Below are 22,548 nucleotides of genomic sequence, written 5' to 3'. Positions count from 1 at the left end.
CGACTGCAGCGCCTGAGACCGCTCGGCTAATCCCGCGTGGCAGTTGTGGCCTTCAGCCATTGGTATTGCACCTTCCATATATTTGTTCTATATGCTTTGCCTTAATGCTTTCCACTTAACCGTGGTATGTTTTTTTTATTTTATTTATTTGCCCTTTAATTGCATTTTTATCTTGTTGGTTTTTAAGATTTCTTGTTTTTAAACATTCTGGCCTTCTGCCTTTAAAAGTCTATGGTAATATATTCTAAAATTTTGAAATTTAATTGTGGTCTTCAGCCTTTGGTATTGCACCTTGTATGTGTTTGTTCTGTCTGCCTTGCTGTGATATTTTTTTAATTATTTTGTTGCTATTTTAACTTGATTTTAATCTTGTTGATTTTTGTAAGATTTCTTGTTCGGAGGCCTTCAGCCGTGCAAGAGTTGCATTTTTTAAAGGTTCGGCTGCGTGTCGCTTTGGTTGTAATTGTTATTGAATTACAATAAATTACAATTAGAAGGTGGAACTGACCCTAACCTTATTTGGCCCACTTCTACAATCCTAATTACCTGTTCTGCCAAGTGGGTTTACCGGATGTTTCAAAACTATTTCAACAGATTTAGCAATACTTTATATTTTACTTGAAAAAAATCTATTTTTTTCATTTAAAGAGGGCTACCTGCTTACTGCGATAGCAGACTCTAAACTGTAGCAATTCTATCGTCACGACACCTACCCTGGCAAATGAGTTGCACGACAATATTAGGGCAATGGCATCACAAGGACAATTTGTAGTGCGTGTTGCCTACATCTGGGGCAAGTATTCTATCAATTTGATTGACTGCTTGATTAAATTGATCGATTAATTAACCCCTCCCCCTCTGTTAAACACCCAACCCTCTCCTCCCCTCTCCCACTCCACTACTTTGAAATTGGCGGCTCTGTGGTGGAGAAGAAGGATCTCAAGACAGGAAATCAATTACAAAGCAGAGCGTATGTTCTTTATTTATAAAAAAATTCAGTTCGCAAGTGTTGGATTTCTCTTGGTCTACATTATCTGTTGTTTGGGAAGATGCAGGTGATGTAAAGAAGTAACTAAATCGATAGCTTTTTTTTATTCCGATCTCGCAAGCAATACCGTCATGAAACACCCATCATGCTTAATTACGCTGTAAAAACTCGTCCCATCGCAAAGCATACGCCGTCCACTGGAACCCACAAGTTGCCACCTGTGCAGGCTGCCCGGAGTCGGGGTGCACCGACTAAAGCCTGAAGGGCGGCTATGAAATGCGCAGCTGTCCGCTAGGGGCCCGTGACTCATAGACCGTATGTCATGCTAACTCCCAAAAGAAGAATCCGAGAAATTCGCGTCGAAACACATGCCATTGCTGGGCCCGCACGCTCCGTCGGTCGCGGTCGTAAGGAACCGCAAACAAAGCAGCATTTACCCGGTAAACCCCAGCGGAATTCCGACGCACTCGAGACACCTTCCTTCCAAGCCAAATTACTGACTGAGAATGGATTCCGCCACGGGCTCTAAGCTGCCGTCTATGCTGGAGAGAAAGGAGCTCAAGACAAGAAATTCAATTATATAGTATAGGATACAGTTTATTTATACAATTCAATTTGAAGGGGCTCGATCTCACATTTTTTTGGTGGTAAAACCTCACATCCAGCAACCACATGTCCTAATTACGTAATTACACGATGGCAGATTAAGGGTGTCGTCTTATTGGAAAGTTTTCCTTCGTGCGCTCATCTTGACATGCGGGGATCGACTGAGCTAGTGCATACTTGCCCCCCCCCCCCCTTCCCAACCATCCAAGAGAAAAGTGGTAAGCAAAAGACTCACTCTGTGCTGGAGCAGAAGGATTTCATGACACGAAATTCAAATGTAAGTCAGTAATATATTGATACCAACTCCTTATTTAATCACTTTGCAGGGGATGGGGTTCCTCCATTTATGTAGACATCATGACTGCACTCCCCCCCCCACCCCTACCTGCTCCCCATGAAGTAATAACATTAATCATAAGGGATGAGCGATATAGCAGCTACCGTTTGGGGTCTCCCACGTTTGTGTGCACCGCCACGAAAGCCAAAATTGCCCAAAGTCCTAATTACAGATCACGTTACTAAATACCACCGATCACGGACCGGATATCGAACTCTCTTGGGCTTGCGGCCCGTGACTGAGGGGCAAACATTATCGTTGCCATAATTATGTGAGTACGCCACTTTCCCATCTGTAGCTTTCAGTTTAGTATATCAAACTCCTCGCACTTGTATGTTAGTAGCCCCTCCTCTTTTTCTCAGTTGGTGGAACCTTAAGAAGTATTAAGCTTTGAAACTGGTCGTTGAACAAATTAAGTAAATTACTGGCAGTTGAAGCGGATTTTTATTCTATAAATATCTTCAGGTACCATATTTCTTTAGTACTAGTATTCACTCAGTAACGGTGGAAGTTAGTTGGAATTTTCGTTTAACTCACACCAAGCCTCCTACGTTCCAATGGAATGGGACATGATGCTCCACCCCCACATTATTTTTGGTGTCACGTACTGCCATGAAGTGTCGCCATTGCCTTCGGGGTGAAAGGAGGGATTGCACGCTACAAGGCAGATATGCGTAACTCAGATGTTCATGAAAGTACTGAGTAATAGTGCTTTTGCTACCATGGCAAGAGCAGATCCGAGTAGTCATCTGAGTAATGTTTGAGCCCGGCTCGGGACTGACCTGAGCAGCGTGAGGTTGTTGGCGGCATGCAGCAGCGCCTCCTCCAGCTCCGCGCGCCGGAAGTTCCAGGAGGCGACCGCCGCCCCCGCTCCAGCCGCCACAGCGTCGCCCGCCCCCACACACCAGCACGTGTAGTTGTCCGCCGACGCGCGTTCGCACTGCAACAACATACTTCACTATCATGTGCTGCGTCTGTGGGGGTGTATTTGGAGGCGAAACCCACCTTCCACTCCGTTTCCAGTCGTCTCGTTTGTGATATCGTAATTCAAGATTAAGTTAACAAGAGGGAATGTGTTATCAGGACAACAGTTGCACATATGACAACAAGTCTACAATGTATTTTTCAGTGTTTGTATAGTACTATGCAATGTCCTTCAGACATACGTGTGTAGTACTATACAGATTCTGAAAATACAGAAACTGCAAACTTGTATTGCATGTCAAGACAGGTCAAACCGCTGACAGTAACATTTTCTCTCCCTGTGCTGGAATACAAATAACAAGTACGAGCACTAAGAGACGTAGACGTTATGACATGTGGAGATTTCAGTTGGCGACGGAGGTGTGCAGGGATAGCTAAAAAGGTCAAGGCGACTACTCGCATTAAGCACGAAATCTGTGTTCGAGTCTCGATCCAGGAGAGATTTCGTGTGTCACTAATAAATTGTACAGCAGATGTCTAATCATAATCACACCATTCGAGTTTATGAATACATTTATTCAACCTAATACGCCTTTAGATCGTCAGGAGTACCTGTTCTCTCAGCAGGACTCTGCGTAGTGCTATATAGACACCGAAAAGTACCACATTACAAACTTGTATTACACAAGATAGGTGTAAACGATTATGGTAACATTCTCTCCCTCTGTGGGAATACAAGTAATGAGTGCGTGCAGTAAGGTTGAAATGTATCTAAGCACTATGGGACATGACATCTGAGGTCATCAGTCCCCTAGACTTTAGGACTACTTAAACCTAACTAACCTGAGGACATCACACACATCCATGCCGGAGGCAGGATTTGAACATGCTGTCGTAGCGGTCGCGTGGTTCCAGACTGTAGCGCCTAGAGCCACTCGGCCAGTGCACTAAGGGACGTAGACGCTATGACGTATGGAGATTGGGCTGGTCCGGGAGAAGTGGACGGATAGCCGAAGTAGTTAAGGCGACTACTTGCATTAAGTGATGTGAGGTGGAAGAAGCATGTGAGAACTGCGGTAGGGAAGGCGAATAGTCGACTTCGGCTTATTGGGAGAATTTTAGGAAAGAGTGGTTCAGCTATAAAGGAGACTGTGTATAGAACGCTGATGCGATCTGTTCTTGATTACTGCTCGAGTGTGCGGAAACCGTACTAGGTCGGATTGAAGGAAGACATCGGTGAAATTCAGAGGGGGGCTGCTAGGTATGTTATCGGTAGGTTCCAACAACATGTAAACTTTACGGAGATACTTCGGTAACTAAAATGGGGACCCCTATATGGAAGTCGACGTTCTTTTCCAGAAACACGGTTGAGAAAATTTAGAGAACCAGTGTTTGATGTAGACTGCCAAACGATCCTAGTGCTGCCAACATACATTGCTCGTACGGACCACGCAGATAAGTTATAGGAAATTAGGGCTCATACGGATGCACACAGACAGTCGTCTTTCGCTCGCTCTGTTTGCGAGTGGAATAGGAGGGGAGAAGTCGGTGGCTTGCGGAGTGTCTATGTAGATGTAGAAGTAGGTGTACATCCGTGTTCAAGTCCAGGTCCATTACAAATTTTGATGCGTCGCTAATAAACTGTGCAGTGACTGCGTAATCGAAGACATGAGCGGAAAAACAGGCAAACCTACACATGTAAAAACTGAGAACAAGTGTTGCCACCTATTACTGGATACGGGCATTATCAAAATTGATAATGGTCTCACCCCTAAGTGATATTTACCGGTGACACCACTTTTAATGTCAATTTCGCTAGTTCCCGTACACAGAAACAGATGGCAACACTTACCCCTAAGGTTTTACATTTGAGGGTAGCTAGTTTCTCCAGCGCATGTCTTCAGTTGTATTCGAAATTTGCAAATACATTTCTTCTCTACATTTAACTTTTTAAGTAGTTCTGGCCTAACGAGAATTCAAGTCGAGGGTATTCCAATATATCGGCAATATTTCGTCGAAATTAGGCTCAATCATCCACTCGCGACTTCCGGCTTCTTGATTTTTCCTTACCATCTGCGCCCATTCTGTCCGCCTCTCCACCACCTTCACCTACCTTAGACTCACCATTGACTGTCACCTCACCTGGATCCCCCATCTCCGCTCTATCCACTCTAAAGCCCACAACCACAATCCACTCCTTAAACTCCTCTCTGGCCAGATGGGGGTTGAATGCCTCTGCCATCCTCCACACCTACAAATCCTTAATCTGTTGCATCCTCTGTTATGCCTGTCCCGCCTGAATATCCACAACCCCCTCCCCCCCCTCCCCCTCCACAAATTCTCTAAGTCCCTCCAGATCCTTGAACGCCATGCACTCCACCTTGCCTTCCATAGACATCTCCCTTCTCCCACGTGGATCCTCTATGACTTGATTCCTTCCCCCCATATGTTCCGTTTCCTATAACATATCCATGTCCTCTACACCTCCCGCCACCTTGATACCACTCATTTTGCTCCTCTCCTCTCCAACCCGCCCACCACCCCTCCCACTGCTGCACCCTCACTGTTTTGTGCCCTCTACCCTCCACCTTTCCACCCCTCATCTCCCTTCCCAAGGTGGCTTCCTCCTATCAACTCTGATCCTCACCTTCCCCTCCCTCCCTTTGCCCTTTCCCTGTTCTCCTTCCTCCTCGCCTATCCTGTCCTTGACTCCGTTCTCTCCCTCCAAGTCCTTTTGCTTTCCTCTGCACTGGCTTCCCCAATCCTTCTCTGGTCCATCCTGCCCCCCTTTTTCTGTGTCCTATCCCTCCTTTGGCTCCCACCATTTTGTTTCCCCCCCCCTTCCCCCCCCCTCATCTATCTGGGTTATCCCCCCCCCCCTCATGTGCCTTAGGGTGTAGTGTGTTATTTTCGTTTCTAATCTCTGGTGTAGTGTTTGAGTGTTTTGTGTAGTGTACGCCATGTTTACAGTGTTGCAAACAGAAAATATACTGTGGCCGTGTTTTTTTAAATTTTATCTATGTATTTACTGTATGTCCTCGTTAGCATCGTCAACGCGTGTTTTTTCTAATTTAACTAACCGCACTTTACTGTTTTCAACATAGTCACCTAAACGTTTCTATCGGCTGTAAAGGTGCGTATGAAGCTGCTGTCAGCCCCCCCCCCCCCGCCCCCTCCCTGGGGCGACGGAAATTACGTACCCCGTTCATATGCACCTAATGTTGTCCCATGAGGAAGTGTTAACGCGCGCAGGCATCAAGGCGTGTAATCGTGAAGGAACGCAGTGTCAAAGTAAGTCCTCTGTACTCCTTGATAAAGGATGATATGGGACTGCGGAAGGGTAAATAATACCATGAGACTATGGAGAAGCCTGCATTGCTCGGACCACATGCACTTGTGAAAGGTGCTTTGAAAATGATAGCCACACTCTCCTTTGACAGTCCAGTAAGTCAGCCATAGTCGAGTATTCTATCCGCACAGGACATTCTATGGATTATTCCGCGCTGGCCGGTGTGGCCGTGCGATTCTAGGCGCTTCAGTCTGGAACCGCGTGCCCGCTAAGGTCGCAGGTTCGAATCCTGCCTCGGGCATGGATGTGTGTGATGTTCTTAGGTTGTTAGGTTTAAGTAGTTCTACGTTCTAGGGGACTGATGGCCTCAGAAGTTAAGTCCCAGAGTGCTCAAAGCCATTTCAACCATTTGATTATTCCGCCAGGGTAATCTTGACTCCGAGGAGATCCTTCTGGGATACATGTGTTTGGGAATGTGTGGTACTTGTGCTTTCAGCTACACAGGGAGTTCGCCTAAAAGTCTTCAGGCGCCTTTCTTCTGGTGGTCCAGCGGATATCTGAAATTTCATCTTGCTACATGTACCGGGAGTCAGCCCATACAAACACTGCTCATCATGTCCTTCATGGCAGACCAGAGTGGCCGAGCGGTCGTAGGCCCTTCAGTCTCGAACTGTGAGACCACTACGGTGGCTGGTTCGAATCCTGCCTCGGGCATGGATGTGTGTGATGTCATTAGGTTAGTCTGGTTTAAGTAGTTCTAAGTTCTAGGGGACTGATGACCACAGATGTTAAGGCCCATAATGCTCAGAACCTTTTTTTTTTTTGTCCTTCATGCAAAGCCCAGCCTCGATGGAAAGCGACGGTTTGTTTACTGTTGCAAATAAAATGATATTCAAAGTGTAATTTCACGTGCACATTAGACAGAGCGGTCCCAAATCAGTCGAGTGCGATAATATTTTTATCAATGTGTCTCAGGACGGACAGTGAAACACCGGTACTCCAGCAGCGACAGCTTCGCCCTGGACCTCGCTGACTTCTACCGCCATGCAGAAGCGCTGCTCAGTCGCTGCTGGAGTACTGGTCGTTCTCCGTGCTTTACTATCCCTGTTATATCGATAAAACGAATAACGCACAAATCCTTTTCTTTTTTTTTTTAATGCTGAAGGAACCGACGCTGGGTATCTTACGACAGACGTGATTAGCAAGATCGATCTGGACTGAATCCAGCTATATATTGCAAAAACCAAAATTGCATATACACTCGTGGAAATGGAAAAAAGAACACATTGACAACCGGTGTGTCAGACCCACCATACTTGCTCCGGACACTGCGAGAGGGCTGTACAAGCAATGATCACACGCACGGCACAGCGGACACACCAGGAACCGCGGTGTTGGCCGTCGAATGGCGCTAGCTGCGCAGCATTTGTGCACCGCCGCCATCAGTGTCAGCCAGTTTGCCGTGGCATACGGAGCTCCATCGCAGTCTTTAACATTGGTAGCATGCCGCGACAGCGTGGACGTGAACCGTATGTGCAGTTGACGGACTTTGAGCGAGGGCGTATAGTGGGCATGCGGGAGGCCGGGTGGACGTACCGTCGAATTGCTCAACACGTGGGGCGTGAGGTCTCCACAGTACATCGATGTTGTTGCCAGTGGTCGGCGGAAGGTGCGGGTGCCCGTCGACCTGGGACCGGACCGCAGCGACGCACGGATGCACGCCAAGACCGTAGGATCCTACGCAGCGCCGTAGGGGACCGCACCGCCACTTCCCAGCAAATTAGGGACACTGTTGCTCCTGGGGTATCGGCGAGGACCATTCGCAACCGTCTCCATGAAGCTGGGCTACGGTTCCGCACACCGTTAGGCCGTCTTCCGCTCACGCCCCAACATCGTGCAGCCCGCCTCCAGTGGTGTCGCGACAGGCGTGAATGGAGGGACGAATGGAGACGTGCCGTCTTCAGCGATGAGAGTCGCTTCTGCCATGGTGCCAATGATGGTCGTATGCGTGTTTGGCGCCGTGCAGGTGAGCGCCACAATCAGGACTGCATACGACCGAGGCACAGAGGGCCAACACCCGGCATCATGGTGTGGGGAGCGATCTCCTACACTGGCCGTACACCTCTGGTGATCGTCGAGGGGACACTGAATAGTGCACGGTACATCCAAACCGTCATCGAACCCATCGTTCTATCATTCCTAGACCGGCAAGGGAACTTGCTGTTCCAACAGGACAATGCGCATGTATCCCGTGCCACCCAACGTGCTCTAGAAGGTGTAAGTCAACTAACCTGGCCAGCAAGATCTCCGGATCTGTCCTCCATTGAGCATGTTTGGGACTGGATGAAGCGTCGTCTCACGCGGTCTGCACGTCCAGCACGAACGCTGGTCCAACTGAGGCGCCAGGTGGAAATGGCATGGCAAGCCGTTCCACAGGACTACATCCAGCATCTCTACGATCGTCTCCATGGGAGAATAGCAGCCTGCATTGGTGCGAAAGGTGGATATACACTGTACTAGTGCCGACATTGTGCATGCTCTGTTGCCTGTGTCTATGTGCCTGTGGTTCTGTCAGTGTGATCATGTGATGTATCTGACCTCAGGAATGTGTCAATAAAGTTTCCACTTCCTGGGACAATGAATTCACGGTGTTCTTATTTCAATTTCCAGGAGTGTATTTGCGCAGACGCCAGTGGTCCTGGCCACCCATATGAGAAATATCCTGTAATCTGAGTGCAATGTAAACACGAGCGTGGATCAAAAATTAATGCCTCCTTTGTCATAAGAAATTAGTAATGAACAACATATAAAATTGGAATTAGTACAGATCATAGTCTGAACTGTCCTTTTCACAAAATAACCGTTCAACATAGTTACCATACATTTGAACACATTTGCCCCATCGTTGAAACCAGGCGTCAAAACCAGTGTGGGAAAACCTATGCATTGCTTCTTGACCCGTGATTTTAAGCTCATCCAAGTCACTGAATCGGTAACCAAGTAGGTATATATTCATAGGTCCAAACAGGCAGAAGTCAGACGTTGCGAAGTCAGGTGCTTAGGGTGTAAGAGGCGCCACTGACGAGCCCATTTTTGCTTTCGCTCGAGTTTTGAAAAACGACGTACGGGGCCTTATTGCCTACTTAAGTCACCCGAACACGAGTCCAGTGTGCTTAGCACTCCTCCACCTCGCCCTGTATTATATACACTGAAGAGCCAAAGAAACTGGTACACCTGCATAATATCGTGTAGGGCCCCCGCGAGCACGCTGAAGTACAGCGACCCGACATGAACTCTTGTAATGTCTGAAGTACTGCAGGAGGGAACTGACACCATGAATCCTGCAGGGCTGTTCGTAAATCCATAAGAGTACGGGGGGTTGGAGATATCTTCTGAACTGAATGTTGCAAGGCATCCCAGATATGCTCCATCGGAAGTGTTCCTGGAGCCACTCTCTAGCAATTGTGGACGTGTGGGGAGTCGCATCGTCCTGCTGGAATTACTCAATCCGTCGGAATACACAATGGATATGAATCGATGCAGGTGATCAAACAGGATCTTACGTGTCACCTGTCAGAGTCGTATCTAGATGTATCAGGAGTCCCATACCCTCCAACTGCACACGCCCAATGCCATTAGAGAGCCTCCACAAGCTTGAACAGCTCCTGCTGACATGCAGGGTCCATGGATTCATGAGCTTGTCGCCATACCCGTGCACGTCCATCCGCTCGATACAATTTCAAACGAGAGTCGTCCGACCAGGCAACATGTTTCCAGTCAAAAACAGTCCAGTGTCGATTATGATGGATCCAGGCGAGGCGTAAACCTTTGTATTGTGCAGTCATAGAGGTTACACGAGTGGGCCTTCGGCTCGGAAAGCCCATACCGAAGATGTTTCGCTAAATGGTGTACACGCTGATACTTATTGATGGCCCTGAATTGAAATCTGCATCAATTTGTGGAAGTGTTGGATTTCTGTCACGTTGAATGATTCTTTGCAGTCGTCGTTGGTCCCGTTCTTGCAAGATTTTTTTTCCGGCTATCTCGATGCCGGAGATATGATGTTTTACCGGCTTCCTCATATTCACGATACACTCGTGAAATGGTCTTTTGGGAAAATTCCCACGTCATCGCTTTCTCGGAGATGCTATGTCGCATCGCTAGTGCGTCGACAACACCACAATGTTCAAACTCATTTAAATCTTGATAAGGTGCCATTGTAGCATCAGGAGACTATCTGACAACTGCGTTGTCTAATATGCGCGTAGCCGACCGCAGCGCCGTATTCTGCCTGTTTACATATCTCTGTATTTGAATACACATGACTATACCAGTTCTTTGGCGCTTCAGTGTAGCATCTTAGTATTCTGTATAGGGCAATTCACGCTCTGACCTGTAGTAACGTCGCAGTTATATGTTCAACATCAATTGTTTTTATAACACACGGGGCATTACATTTTGATCCACCATCTCATTAATCAATAAAGCACACATTTAAGGTTCACCATTTACTTGCTGAACAACTGACGGAAGTCACACGAGACTCTTACATCCGGATTTCACAAAAAAGAAGATACTGTACGTCTCCGTTATCTTCCACAACTTTAACTGACTTCATATGTGGCACTGACAAGTACAACAACTGACCTTGTTCATTGCCAACGTACTTGCTTCTGTAAGCATAAGAATTGAGTAACAAGTCGAAGAAGTTGGGTAAGGCATATCGATGCGGTCATTTATTTGAGTTGTGATCAGTGTAATGGATCATGAGATATTTCAGTTTTAATTAAATACTGGTCAGAATTCGTTATTGTAATGGTATATGTGAGTAGCTAATTAAGTAGGGCGGAGTTGTCTTGTCAATCTGTGTTAGTTGCAGTCTCGCAGGCTCCTGGAATTCGGATGAGTAATATTGTTAACTTTGCCTGAAATGAGTAACGTAAGTGCATCAAATTAATCTGAGGACAAAACGCCTGAACAATATATATAATGTTACCAGATTAGTTTGTTCTTTTTTTATTGTTGTAATGGCCCTTTCTGGAGTATGTCTGTATTCTGGAATATGGTTGTATTGCGGCTAAGTTCAATCAGGTTCACATATGGGATCAAAACGTAAGAGCAGCTTCATCACACGTCAGGGCAGGTAGGTAAAGAGGTTGAGAACATGTGGCTGGACTTCTCGTGCGTCGCATTAGATTGTACGTCTGCGTTGTATCTAAGTCGGGCATCCTTGTTAAACGGCTCTCGCATGCTCCATATTTACTGCACGATACTCTCCGTTACAGAACAGCATAGACTCTCTGGAGGGGAACTGACGGTTTATGCAGTATATTAGAGGAGACCTTTTAACTTTTAAAAATATTTACGCCCAACAGATTGCACAATACAGAGTGCGTCACTAACTATTACCACCTAGTATAACTCCGGAAGTATGATAGTTGCTGAAGAGTTTGTCGCACAAAAGTTGCATGGAAGAACGGGGACCATAATATGACCTTGGTTTTTTGTTGCTAGGTGGGGTCGCTTCAGAGATATGAAGGTCAACTTTTTTTTTTAATGGGATGCTATAGTTTGGTACTTATTTTCTGATAGAGGCTATTGAGACGACTCCAATGAAGTGGAAGAATAAGGTCCCAAAGGTGGCATGAACGTCCATTAACAGAAGGTGTTCGAAGTGTTGATCTTTGCTATCAATGCAGTGCTGCAATCTTCTTATCATGGGTTTAGTGGTATTCCTCAACACATAGGCACTTACGAAGCACATGCTGTGACAATTCTCTCTCGTATATCGTGCAAGTAGTAAATATGGCGTATCCATCTAACATGGCAATGACATGTAAACACCATTCGACGGTTTCGCAATACAATACTAATAAGAAAGGTAAGACTAGTAACGTCGAATCAAGGGAATGTGAATGATGTATTCCTTCGAAGAACAAGCTGACAAGCTTCTCATCTACGAAGAATGCCTACAAAATTCAGCGAGAGCTAGAGACTTATACGCTGAAAGATATCGTCAACGTACTCACCCTACACGTCGCACATTTAAATATGTGTATGATAAAGTGAGAAAAAATGGATCTTTAACGCATCGGAAGCGTATCTGGCAAAGGAAAGTTACCAACGAGGAAACGGAAATTGGTACTCGTGCCACTGTGGTTCGACATCCTTCTGTTAGTTCGCGCCAAACTGCAAGGGAATCTGGCATGAGCCAGAGTAGTGTTGTTCGTGTTCTGCATCGCCATAAATATCATCTTTACTACATCAGTCTCCACCAAGAATTGACTGGTACGGATTGTATTCGTCGAACTGAATTCTGCCGGTGGGTTCAAATTCAGATTCAGAGGGATGGCACATTTATTAATTTGATTTTATTTACTGACGAGGCTAAATTCACGAACCATGAAAATGTTAATTTGCATAACATACATTAATGGGCAACTGAAAAACACTGTTGGTTGCCGCAAGTTGCACACCAAAAACCGTGGTCGGTGAATGTATGGTGTGGGATTTTGGAGTACACAGTTATTCTGGAGTACACAGTTATAGGCCCCCATTTCATCGAAGGAAATCTTAATAGTAGGAAGTACACGCCTCTGTAGTTTTTCTTGTCGGGACTCGTAAATGACTTTGTTTATAAAGATGTTCGAACTACACCGGAAAATATGCGAGAGAGAATTGCCATAGCATGTGCTTCGATAAGTGTCGATGTGATAAGGAATACCACTCAATCCATGATAAGAAGATTGCAGCATTGCATTGATACCAATGGCCATCACTTCGAACACCTTCTGTAAATGGACGTTCATGCCACCTTTTCGACCTTCGTTGTCCTTCAAAGACCTTACTGTTACACATTAATGTTACACATTACTGTTACACGTTATTGGATGCCGGTATCGGAAAATAACAACCAAACTATAGCATCCCATTTAAAAAAAAACAAAGTGGAGCTTCATATCTCTGAAGGGACCCCACCTAGGATCAAAAAGACAACGTCGTATTATAGTCCCCGTTGTCCCATGCTACTTCTGTCCCACAAACTTTTCAGCTCCTGTCATACTTTCGGAGTTATTCTAGGTGGCAATTGTTTGTGACTCGCCCTGTGTATTGTACGGTTAATACAGTACTGTGCAATAAACAGCAGTTCCTGCCGAGACGGACAGAAATTCGATCCGATCCAAACGAATTCCTCAAAGAAATTAAAAAGTGACAAACGATCAGAATGTGTGCTTCCGGGTGTATATTAAAGTATGGTTGTGACACTTTTCAAAATGAAATTACTGACTGCTTAGGAAACACTAGACATCAGATTGTGCATAACACTAGTGGAGACTGAAGATCATGGTGTCATGACAGTAAGCAGAAATGTTCATTTTACTTGAAGCATAAGATCAGATCAGCCGTTCAGTGAACACAGTTTCTTTTTCTTGGAATAGTTTTCCTACCATGGACATAGGTTTATGTAAGCCAGGGCCGGCCACAACATGCCAAACAGCATGCGAGCCAGATGTACCTGCGGCATTCCGTCTAAGTCTCGGCCTCTTTCTCCTTTTTTCGGCCATTCTCGGAAGTACTCTCCAGTTCAGCAGAAGTACTCTTCAGTTCAGCAGAAGCGTGATGTCAGCGCTGTTTAACCTTCGCTATTTGTTTGTTGTATGGTTCAAATCGCTCTGAGCACTCTGGGACTTAACATCTATGGTCATCAGTCCTCTAGAACTACTTAAACCTACCTAACCTAAGGACATCACACAACACCCAGTCATCACGAGGCAGAGAAAATCCCTGACCCCGGTTTGTTGTATGAAGGACTTTCACAGGTCCAGTGGCTATTCTCACAAAAGGGAGGCAGTCAAGAGATCTGACATCACATGCTTTTAAAAATGATTGGGAAAACAAAAGAGAGGGATGGGAATTCTCAACGTCTATTTAGCAGTCGCATAATCAATGGGTAATGCAGATTTGCTATGAAATGACATTACGGCACCAAAGAGAAGGAGTTTAAAGATTTAGTTTACAAATTAAGAGAAAAAAATTACAATGGTCGACAAATCGGTTTCATTATTCTATACATCAAGAAGCACTTTGTGCTAAATTTTCGTGCTTGAGCACGTGGAGAAATTGGTGCTCGGAATAGCAAAATGTCTGAAGTCGCACAGATTATTTCGCTGTCAGTTGTAATAGTTTTTGATGAAACTGCGTGAGAATATGAATACTTTCTGTATTACTGCAAAGTACGTTGGTTAAGTCATGGGGCATGCCTGGAACAATTTTTCAATAAAAATTCAGTTATTGTTAAATTTATGAATGACTGCAGTAATGAAAATTAGAACACCCAGAATAGATTGCAGACTCGCAGTTTAACTGAATTTGGCTGCACACTGCCCACAGTAAGATAGTGCATTGTGAGGAAAAACTTATTTCTGATTTGAGGGGGATGTATTTAAACAGAAAACTGCCCTGTAGAAGGGACAATTATGGCCAAATACAGCCCATTTCTTTGGGTGTTGAAGAAAACTCGATATTTGAAGAATTCACTGTTGCCTTGAAAGAATTACAATGATAGTTTTCTAAACGTTTTAAGGACACTGCGAACCTTATATCTATTTTGGAGCTGTTTTCGATGCCGTTTGTCATTTCAGTTGAAAGTTCCTTGTGCATATGCAGACGTAACTAACTGATATGCAATTTATTCGTGTTTTAAAGACAAAGCCTTTTATGTTAAAACTCTCTAGGAAGTCTGTACTGTATTTCTCAGATAGACGTTCGATGTCTCCCTAATGAAGGTGTAAAAGTGCTTCAGGTTTTTGATCAACAGAAGTGTGTGAAAGAGGGTTTTTGATTATGAAACTTAAGTCACGATTGTGTGGCATCCTAAATGCGAAAATCTGTGAAATTATCTGTGTATGAGGATAAGCCCCAAATTTATACCAGCTAAAATTACGTTATACCCTAAGTGCGCCAAAAATAAATAATATTGAAAATTTGTTTCATTTGTGGTTCTTTTTGTTGAGAAATATGAGATATGAAACCAAGTTGTATGCAGTGTAGCCGCATTGCCATCTAAATACGATGTGTTTGCGGGTTCCGCACTACCCCTTCCTCCTCCCACTCAGACAGTGTAGCGTTGCGGTGGGGAGAAAGTGTGCAGCTGGGTTAGGCGCTGTGGCAGGCGAGCCGGGGCACGGCCCATGAGCCAAATTCTTGGCCACCCCAGCTGTAAACTTTCAATCATTAATCAGTTAATATGTCTTTTATTTCGTTTATAACAGTTGTTACAGTAGAGAATTACGCAGAAAACAGCACATGTACACCATTTCACAATTCTTATGTTTAATTTGTAATTAAATTGCCTTTAGTTTACATATATGGTCACAAATTTTCGTCATCAGACTACCGGTTTCGGTCTATAATGACATTCTTTAGATCTGCAGCAAAATATGGAAAAACATAAATACACTAGCAGATTGTCTACAGCTTGAAACCATAAAATATACCACAATGAAAAGTACTACTGACATACATGTGTATTTGTGCGCTTTAAGTACGGTGAGGCATACCTGTCTTATAAAAACAAGTCCTAATGAACTGGAGCAATAGTGGTTTTGTCAAATGTTAAACGCAAAATCAGCACTAGCATCGTCAAATATATATTAATTACAGAATATGCAAGAGTCATCTTGTCAGCAGTGCTGTTCTCCAAAACAAATTTTGTGTCTGCTGTATGGCAGTTTGTTGTGGACTGGATGAGTTAGAACGTCGGCTTCACACCAGACTCTACGGCCCAACATCATTACCTTCTCTCGTTTCGGCTCTTCAATAAGACTGGGTTGCCATTCCTCCACAGCCATTGTAACACCTTTCTGAAATTGTCTCCAGCAAAGTTCAAGACGTCATAAAGGCGAAAAGTGGATACAACCCATATTAATGTCCACTAATAGATGTCCGAATAATTTTGTTGAGCTAGTGTATACATGTCGTGTAAACAGACTCGTTCCACCTCTTTCCGATACTAAAAAATATTTCTAATGATCTCCAGAACATGTTACTAAGTAAGAACTAAAATGTTGTTAATAAGAACTGAACAACTGTTGAATCAGAGCTTTTTCAGATCGTGTAATAAAATATTTTTTGACTGATAAAAATCGACGAGAAACTTCTGATAACAGAACAAATAATGTGTACTACCAGTCGTTACATACCCGGGATTCATGTCTTTTCGACTGCGCTCTATACGCTTTGATCCATTGTCGCTTCACAACGCCCGAACATTTCCGTTGGCCTGTATCTATTTGCGCCCGTTTCTCTCTAGAGGATTTTCGAAGTACTGTGCCAGCTTAATTCTGTGCGTCCGTGTGTGAATTTCCGATACAGCGGGAGACCGGAGCACTGAAATGGAGAGCCATTTGGGAGCGTGAATAGCGGCGCTAACTGCACCAGCCGGTAGCTGGAGCTGGCCCGCATGCGCAGTGTCCAGTGGTAGGGGCTCTCAAATGCTATCTGCTCAGCCCAAGTAGGCTTAGTTACGTGGCACATGTGCGCGCGATCGCAGAAGTGTAGTTGCGATTCACTGGAGGACAGTTCTTTCTCACTTACATGAACGGACAAATAAAAGACTTTGTCAATTAGGAGCAACCGAAGTACAATTTCAATGTGAGAACTTGCGTTGTTCACTGTCACTTTTTGAACGCCATGTTCAACAAATAGCTGCAGCTATTGTCGGTCAGCGGTACCTTTGTAAGCGGCACAGCACAAAATACACCGTGTTCCAGGAGATACGTCTACCACTATGTACTTACAAGTCGTTGAAAGTTGTTATCAAAAAATCTTGAAAAACGTTCTTCGTGGGTTTGTTTCCAATTTGTACATGATAATCTAATAAACGTTTGGACATAAATAGTATCCACATTGTTTCAGAAATGATGGTCAATAATCAGGGATTTGACGGGAATGATCATTCGGAACAAAAATGTCAAGTAAACATAGGTTCTAAAACGCGTAATGCAACAGCTGTGAGCAGTTCTTGATATTAGATACTGTGAAAAAAATCTCTTCTACTGCAAGCTCTATGCTTTCCATATTTTGGGAAGTGGTACTATGCACACAAAAAAAGAAAAAATTGAAAGAAATGTCGAGTAAACATATGCTCTAAAATGCATACCTCAATAGTTATGAGTACTTCTTCATTAGGAGACTTGTGTTTCAAACTAGAGACGATGAATTGTGTTTCAACAACGAGAAGATCAACAAGCGCTTGGCTCTGAGCACTATGCGACTTAACTTCTGAGGTCGTCAGTCACCTAGAACTTAGAACTAATTAAACCTAACTAACCTAAGGACATCACACACATCCATGCCCGAGGCAGGATTCGAACTTGCGACCGTAGCAGTCACGCGGTTCCGGACTGAAGTTCCTAGAATCGCACGGCCACCGCGGCCGGCAACAAGCGCTTGTTCATTAGAAGAGTTGTGTTTCAAAGAGCATAAGATAAACAGGTGCTTTATTAACAATGTCATTTAGGAATCCCCACAAGAAAAAATCCAGAGGCGTCAACACTGGCGAACGAGCCGGCCACGACACATCTCCTCCTCGTCCAAACCAACGATTTACCAATTATCTCTGCAACTCATTTCGAGCCATCAGCGAAAAATGTGCCGGACACGTATCGTGTCGATGCCACGTTCTGCTCCTTGTTCCTAAAGGTATTTCTTCCAATAACAGACCTAATGTTTCTTGCCATTAAGATTCCCTTCGATGAAATAGTGGCCTATAATTCGGTCCTCCAGAATCCCACACCATACAGTCACAGACTTCGGTTTTTGGTGTGCAACTTGGGGCAGCCAAAAGGGGTTTTCAGCTGCCGAATGGTGTACGATATGCAAATTAACATTTCCATGGTTCGTGAGTTTAGCCACGTCAGTAAATAAAATCAAATTAATAAATGGGTCATCCCTCTGAATCTGAAGTTGATCCCATTGGCAGAATTCAATGCGAAGCATACAGCATACAATCCTTACTGGTTAATTCCTGGTGGAGACTGATAGTGTAAGGATGATATATATGGCGATGCAGAATACGAACAACACTTCTCTGGCTCATGCCAGATTCCCTTGCGATTTGACGCGAATTAACACAAGGATCTCGAACGACAGAGGCAAGAGTACCAATTTCCGTTTCCTCGTTAATAACTTTCCTTTACCGGATATGTTTCCAAAGCATTAAAGATCCAGTTGTTCTTAATTTATCATACACATACTAAAATGAACGACGTGTAGGGTGAGTATGTTGAGGATATCTTTCAGGGTATAAGTCTCTGATTCTCACTGAATTTCGTTGGCATTCTCCGTAAATGAGAAGCATATCGACTTGTTCTTCGAAGGAATACATCATCCACACTCTCTTGATTTGGCAGTACTAGTCTTACCATTCCTACTAGTGTTGTATTCCGAAACCGTCGAATGGTGTTTACATGTCAGTGGCATGTTAGATCGATATGCTGTTGTCGACGAGTATTTATTATTTGCACGAGAGAATTGTCAGAGCATGTGCTTCGATAACTAAAAAATGGTTCAAATGGCTCTGAGCACTTTGGGACTTAACATCTATGGTCATCAGTGCCCTAGAACTTATAACTACCTAAACCTTAGTAACCTAAGGACGTCACACAACACCCAGTCATCACGAGGCAGAGAAAATCCCTGACCCCGCCGGGAATCGAACCCAGGAACCCGGGCACGGGAAGCTTCGATAACTGCCGAAGTGATAAGGAATACCACTCAGTTCATGATGAGAAGATTGCAGCACTGCACTGATACCAATGGTCATAACTTCGAACGCCTGTAAACGGACTTTCATGCACTTGTTGATCTTCGTTGACCTTCAAAGGCCTTACTGTTAAGCATTACTGGATTCATCTCGATAGCTGCTATGAGAAAATGAGTACCAAACTATAGAATCCGATTAAAAAAAAGTTTACTGTATCTCAGATGTGATCCCACCTAGCAACAAAAAACCAACGTCATATTATGGACCCCATTGTCCCATGAAACATTTGTCCCAAAAACGTTTCAGCTCCTATCATACTTTCAGAGTTATTATAGGTGGCAATAATTAGGGACTCACCCTTTATAGTTTTTGTTGAAAACATAGTTTTTGTTGAAAATGATATATGAGGAGAAAGTGTATATATTCTCCCTCGTAGTCAATTTTAACAGAAAACTAGAAAGTTGTATTTATGGCTTTCCGGCTTATGAGTAACAAACTACTTCCAAATCTGATTCATCCGAAATTTGTTATCCTATCAGTCTGCATTTTGAAACCACGCGTAATTCTGTTAATGAAGCTACTATCCTCCCACATTTATCGGTGGGAGGGTTATCTCATATCCTGTATACAAGCGCTCCAAACAGATCTACCCAGTGGCTTGAATTTCCAATCAAAAATTCATTGGCAATAACAATAAACAATGGACTTCGGGAATGACATTGAGAAGGGGATGGACGAGATGGAGAGAGAGAGGTGGAGGGATGAGGTGGAGATAATGGGGCGGAGGAAATGATAGAGAGGGGAGAAGAGATTATGGTCGGAGAGAGGGGAGGGAGGGAAGATGTACAAAGAGAGGGGAAGAGGAGCTGGAAAAAAGAGGGGGGAGAAGCAGATTAATATGTATATCTAATTCAGATACATATTTAGAAGATGAGAAGCATGCCGGCTTCGCTAGTAGTACGTATCTTTTAGTCTGTGGTGGTATAGACTAATACTAATGATAAGTTCCATATATCTCGTCTCCAGTTTTTTTCGGTTACAGAGGTACAGCTGTCAGAATGTATCCCCACACAAATACCTATACACAGTGTACAGCAACGGTAATGTTCAAAGCGGATTTTCACAAATTCGACGCCCCACTCAAACGCACTCTCGAATTATTTTGACAATAACACATACAGCTCTTCAGAAGTGGACTAGGCATTCTTTCATGAAGAAGAGACTATGCACAATTTGAATGATCAGTTTCTATCTTGCGTTTGGAAGTTTTTTTCTTTTCCTCAGATGTAACCTTTTAGCTTCATAAAGCTTCACGCTGAGAATAACATTTAGTGCGAGGTTTTTACAGGGTGACAGTTATTGAACTATATAAAAAAACATTAATTAGTTACAAACTACGACACGCAGACACTTAATTCAACATGTAAACGTCATTACAGAAATTCGGGCTCGGGTTATTACATGTTTGATACGCGTGTCACCATTGGCGACGATGTGGAAGTGTCGGAACACCGATGCTGTCGGTGACCTCAGGTGAATGGTTGTTTTCAGCTTAGTAGTGGGTTTGGGGTTATTGATGTACCTCTTGTCCTTAATGGGATCGAGCTCCGTCTTGCATGAACCATATCTTGTCAAAATCAGGGTCACTTTGGGTAATGGGGATAAAACAATATTTCAAAACCTTCGCGCACCGTTCGGTGGTCACCGTGACATCAAGGAATTCCGCACCGATTATTCCGTGACTGGTCATTGCGCACCACACAGTCACCCGTTGAGGGTGAAGAGACTTCTCGACCGCAAAATGCGGATTCTCAGCTCCCCAAATTCGCCAGTTTTGATTACTGAGGTACCCGTCCAAGTGAAAGTGGCCTTCGTCATGAACCAAACCATGCATGCGCATACTAATTCCCGTCATGCCTCGCGGCCAACTGTGCAGTTTGAACACACTAACGGAAACGTTCAGAAGTTATGAAAATATTGTCACCATGTGCTTTCTGAGTTCATTTCTGTGTGGCATTAGAAGAGTGACTTTTTTTGGAGAACGACATTCTCCTCTATAAAAATCAATATTGATCTTGCACACAGAGATCTTGCGAAACTCAGCTCAATTTGTCCCTCCACGAGATCCAAAGCGTTGGAGACAACGGCGCTCAGGTTGTTACCGTGTTCCTTGACTTCAAGAAGATATTTGACACCGTTCCGCACTGCTGTTTACTGACAAAAATAAGAGCTTACAGAGTATCGTACCAGATTTGTTTCTGGACGTAAGAAACTTTCAGAATGAATTCAAGATGTCACTCTTAACGCAACGAAGTCGACAAATGTAAAGGTAATTCTAGAGTACCCCATTGAAGTGTGATATTACCGTACTGTTTACTATGTACATAAATGATATGGTACCAAGACTCGGAAGCTCTTTAAGAACTCGAAGATGATGCGGTTGTCTACAAGAAAGTAATAAAGTCAAAATACATTATCGATATGCAGAATGACCTGCAGAGGATTGATGACGAATGGTGCAGGCTCCGGCAGTTGATACTGAACGCAAGTAAGTGTAACATATTGCGTATACGTAGGAAATGAAATCCTCTACAGCAGAACTACACTATTAATGATAAATAACTGGAAACAGTATCTACAGTAAAATATCTACGAGTAGCTATCCAGTGCTACCTTAAGTGGAATAAACACATAAAGTAAATAGTAGCAATAGCAGATGCCCGACTGAGATTCACAGAAAGATTCTTAAAGGACTTCAACTCATCAACTAAGAAAGTAGGTTACAAGCCGCTTGTTCGACCGATTCTTGAGTATTGCTCACCATTCTGGGGTCCTTACCAGGTTGGACTGATAGAAGAGATAGAGAACATCCAACCGTTTCCACAAATTTCGTCACGGGATCGTTCAGTTGGTGCGAGAGTATTCAGAGATGCTCAACAAACTCCAATGGCAGACGTTGCAAAAGAGGGGTTGTGCATCATTTAGAGGTTTGCCATTGAAATTTCGAGAGAGCACTATACGGGAAGAATAGGACAACATGTTACTACCTCCCATACACACCTCACAAAATGCTTAAGACGAGAATACTTAAGAAATTAGAGCCAACATAGAGGCTTAGCGACAACCATTCTTCCCACGCACTATTCAAGAACGGAAAAGAGAATGGGGAATCAGTGGTTACCAGATGCATACTCCGCCACACACCGTTAGATAGGTTTTAGAGTATGATGTAGACGAAGGAGAGAGTTTTTACTTTTGCATCGCAGTGAAACCTTTGGACTTGAGTCTGACTGTGTCCGTAATGCAACTTCATGCACGGTAGTGGCAGTGTATAACCGTTGCCTCTACGGCATATGAGTTTCCTGTGTTGTGAGTAAATATGCGCGTTATTACGTACACCGTATGCAACGCTTATGAAACAGCGCATCTGAATTATTACATGTGAATTATCTTAATATTTTGATGTCTAATGAGAAACATTTACACAGCCACTGAATTAAATACCATCACTTATGGCTCTAATAATCACTTTGGCTTACCTGCGCGCGGTAAGATAAACCGCTTTAGCTTGCGACTGCGTGCTTGAAATTCATCACGCGAGCTTGCTGCTGTTTAATTATCTTGCCATGTGTTATGAA

At 44.0% G+C, this 22,548-nt stretch overlaps 1 protein-coding gene across 3 annotated transcripts in view; it reads right to left on the bottom strand.

The window, feature by feature from the left end:
* The window catches only part of LOC126335149 (probable G-protein coupled receptor 179), a 1,457,037-nt gene that overhangs the window by 282,842 nt on the left and 1,151,647 nt on the right, over nucleotides 1–22,548 (bottom strand). For all 3 annotated transcript variants that reach the window (XM_049998117.1, XM_049998118.1, XM_049998119.1), the window contains exon 7: nucleotides 2,714–2,871. In XM_049998117.1, coding sequence (XP_049854074.1) covers nucleotides 2,714–2,871 — 158 coding nt within the window. The remainder of the gene's footprint in view (nucleotides 1–2,713; nucleotides 2,872–22,548) is intronic.

The sequence above is a fragment of the Schistocerca gregaria genome, chromosome 2 (genome assembly GCF_023897955.1).
Source record: "Schistocerca gregaria isolate iqSchGreg1 chromosome 2, iqSchGreg1.2, whole genome shotgun sequence".
In the NCBI taxonomy this organism is placed as follows: Eukaryota; Metazoa; Arthropoda; class Insecta; order Orthoptera; family Acrididae; genus Schistocerca; species Schistocerca gregaria.
The sequence above is the reverse complement of the archived record's forward strand: the minus strand, read 5'-3'. Positions and strand labels throughout refer to the sequence as shown.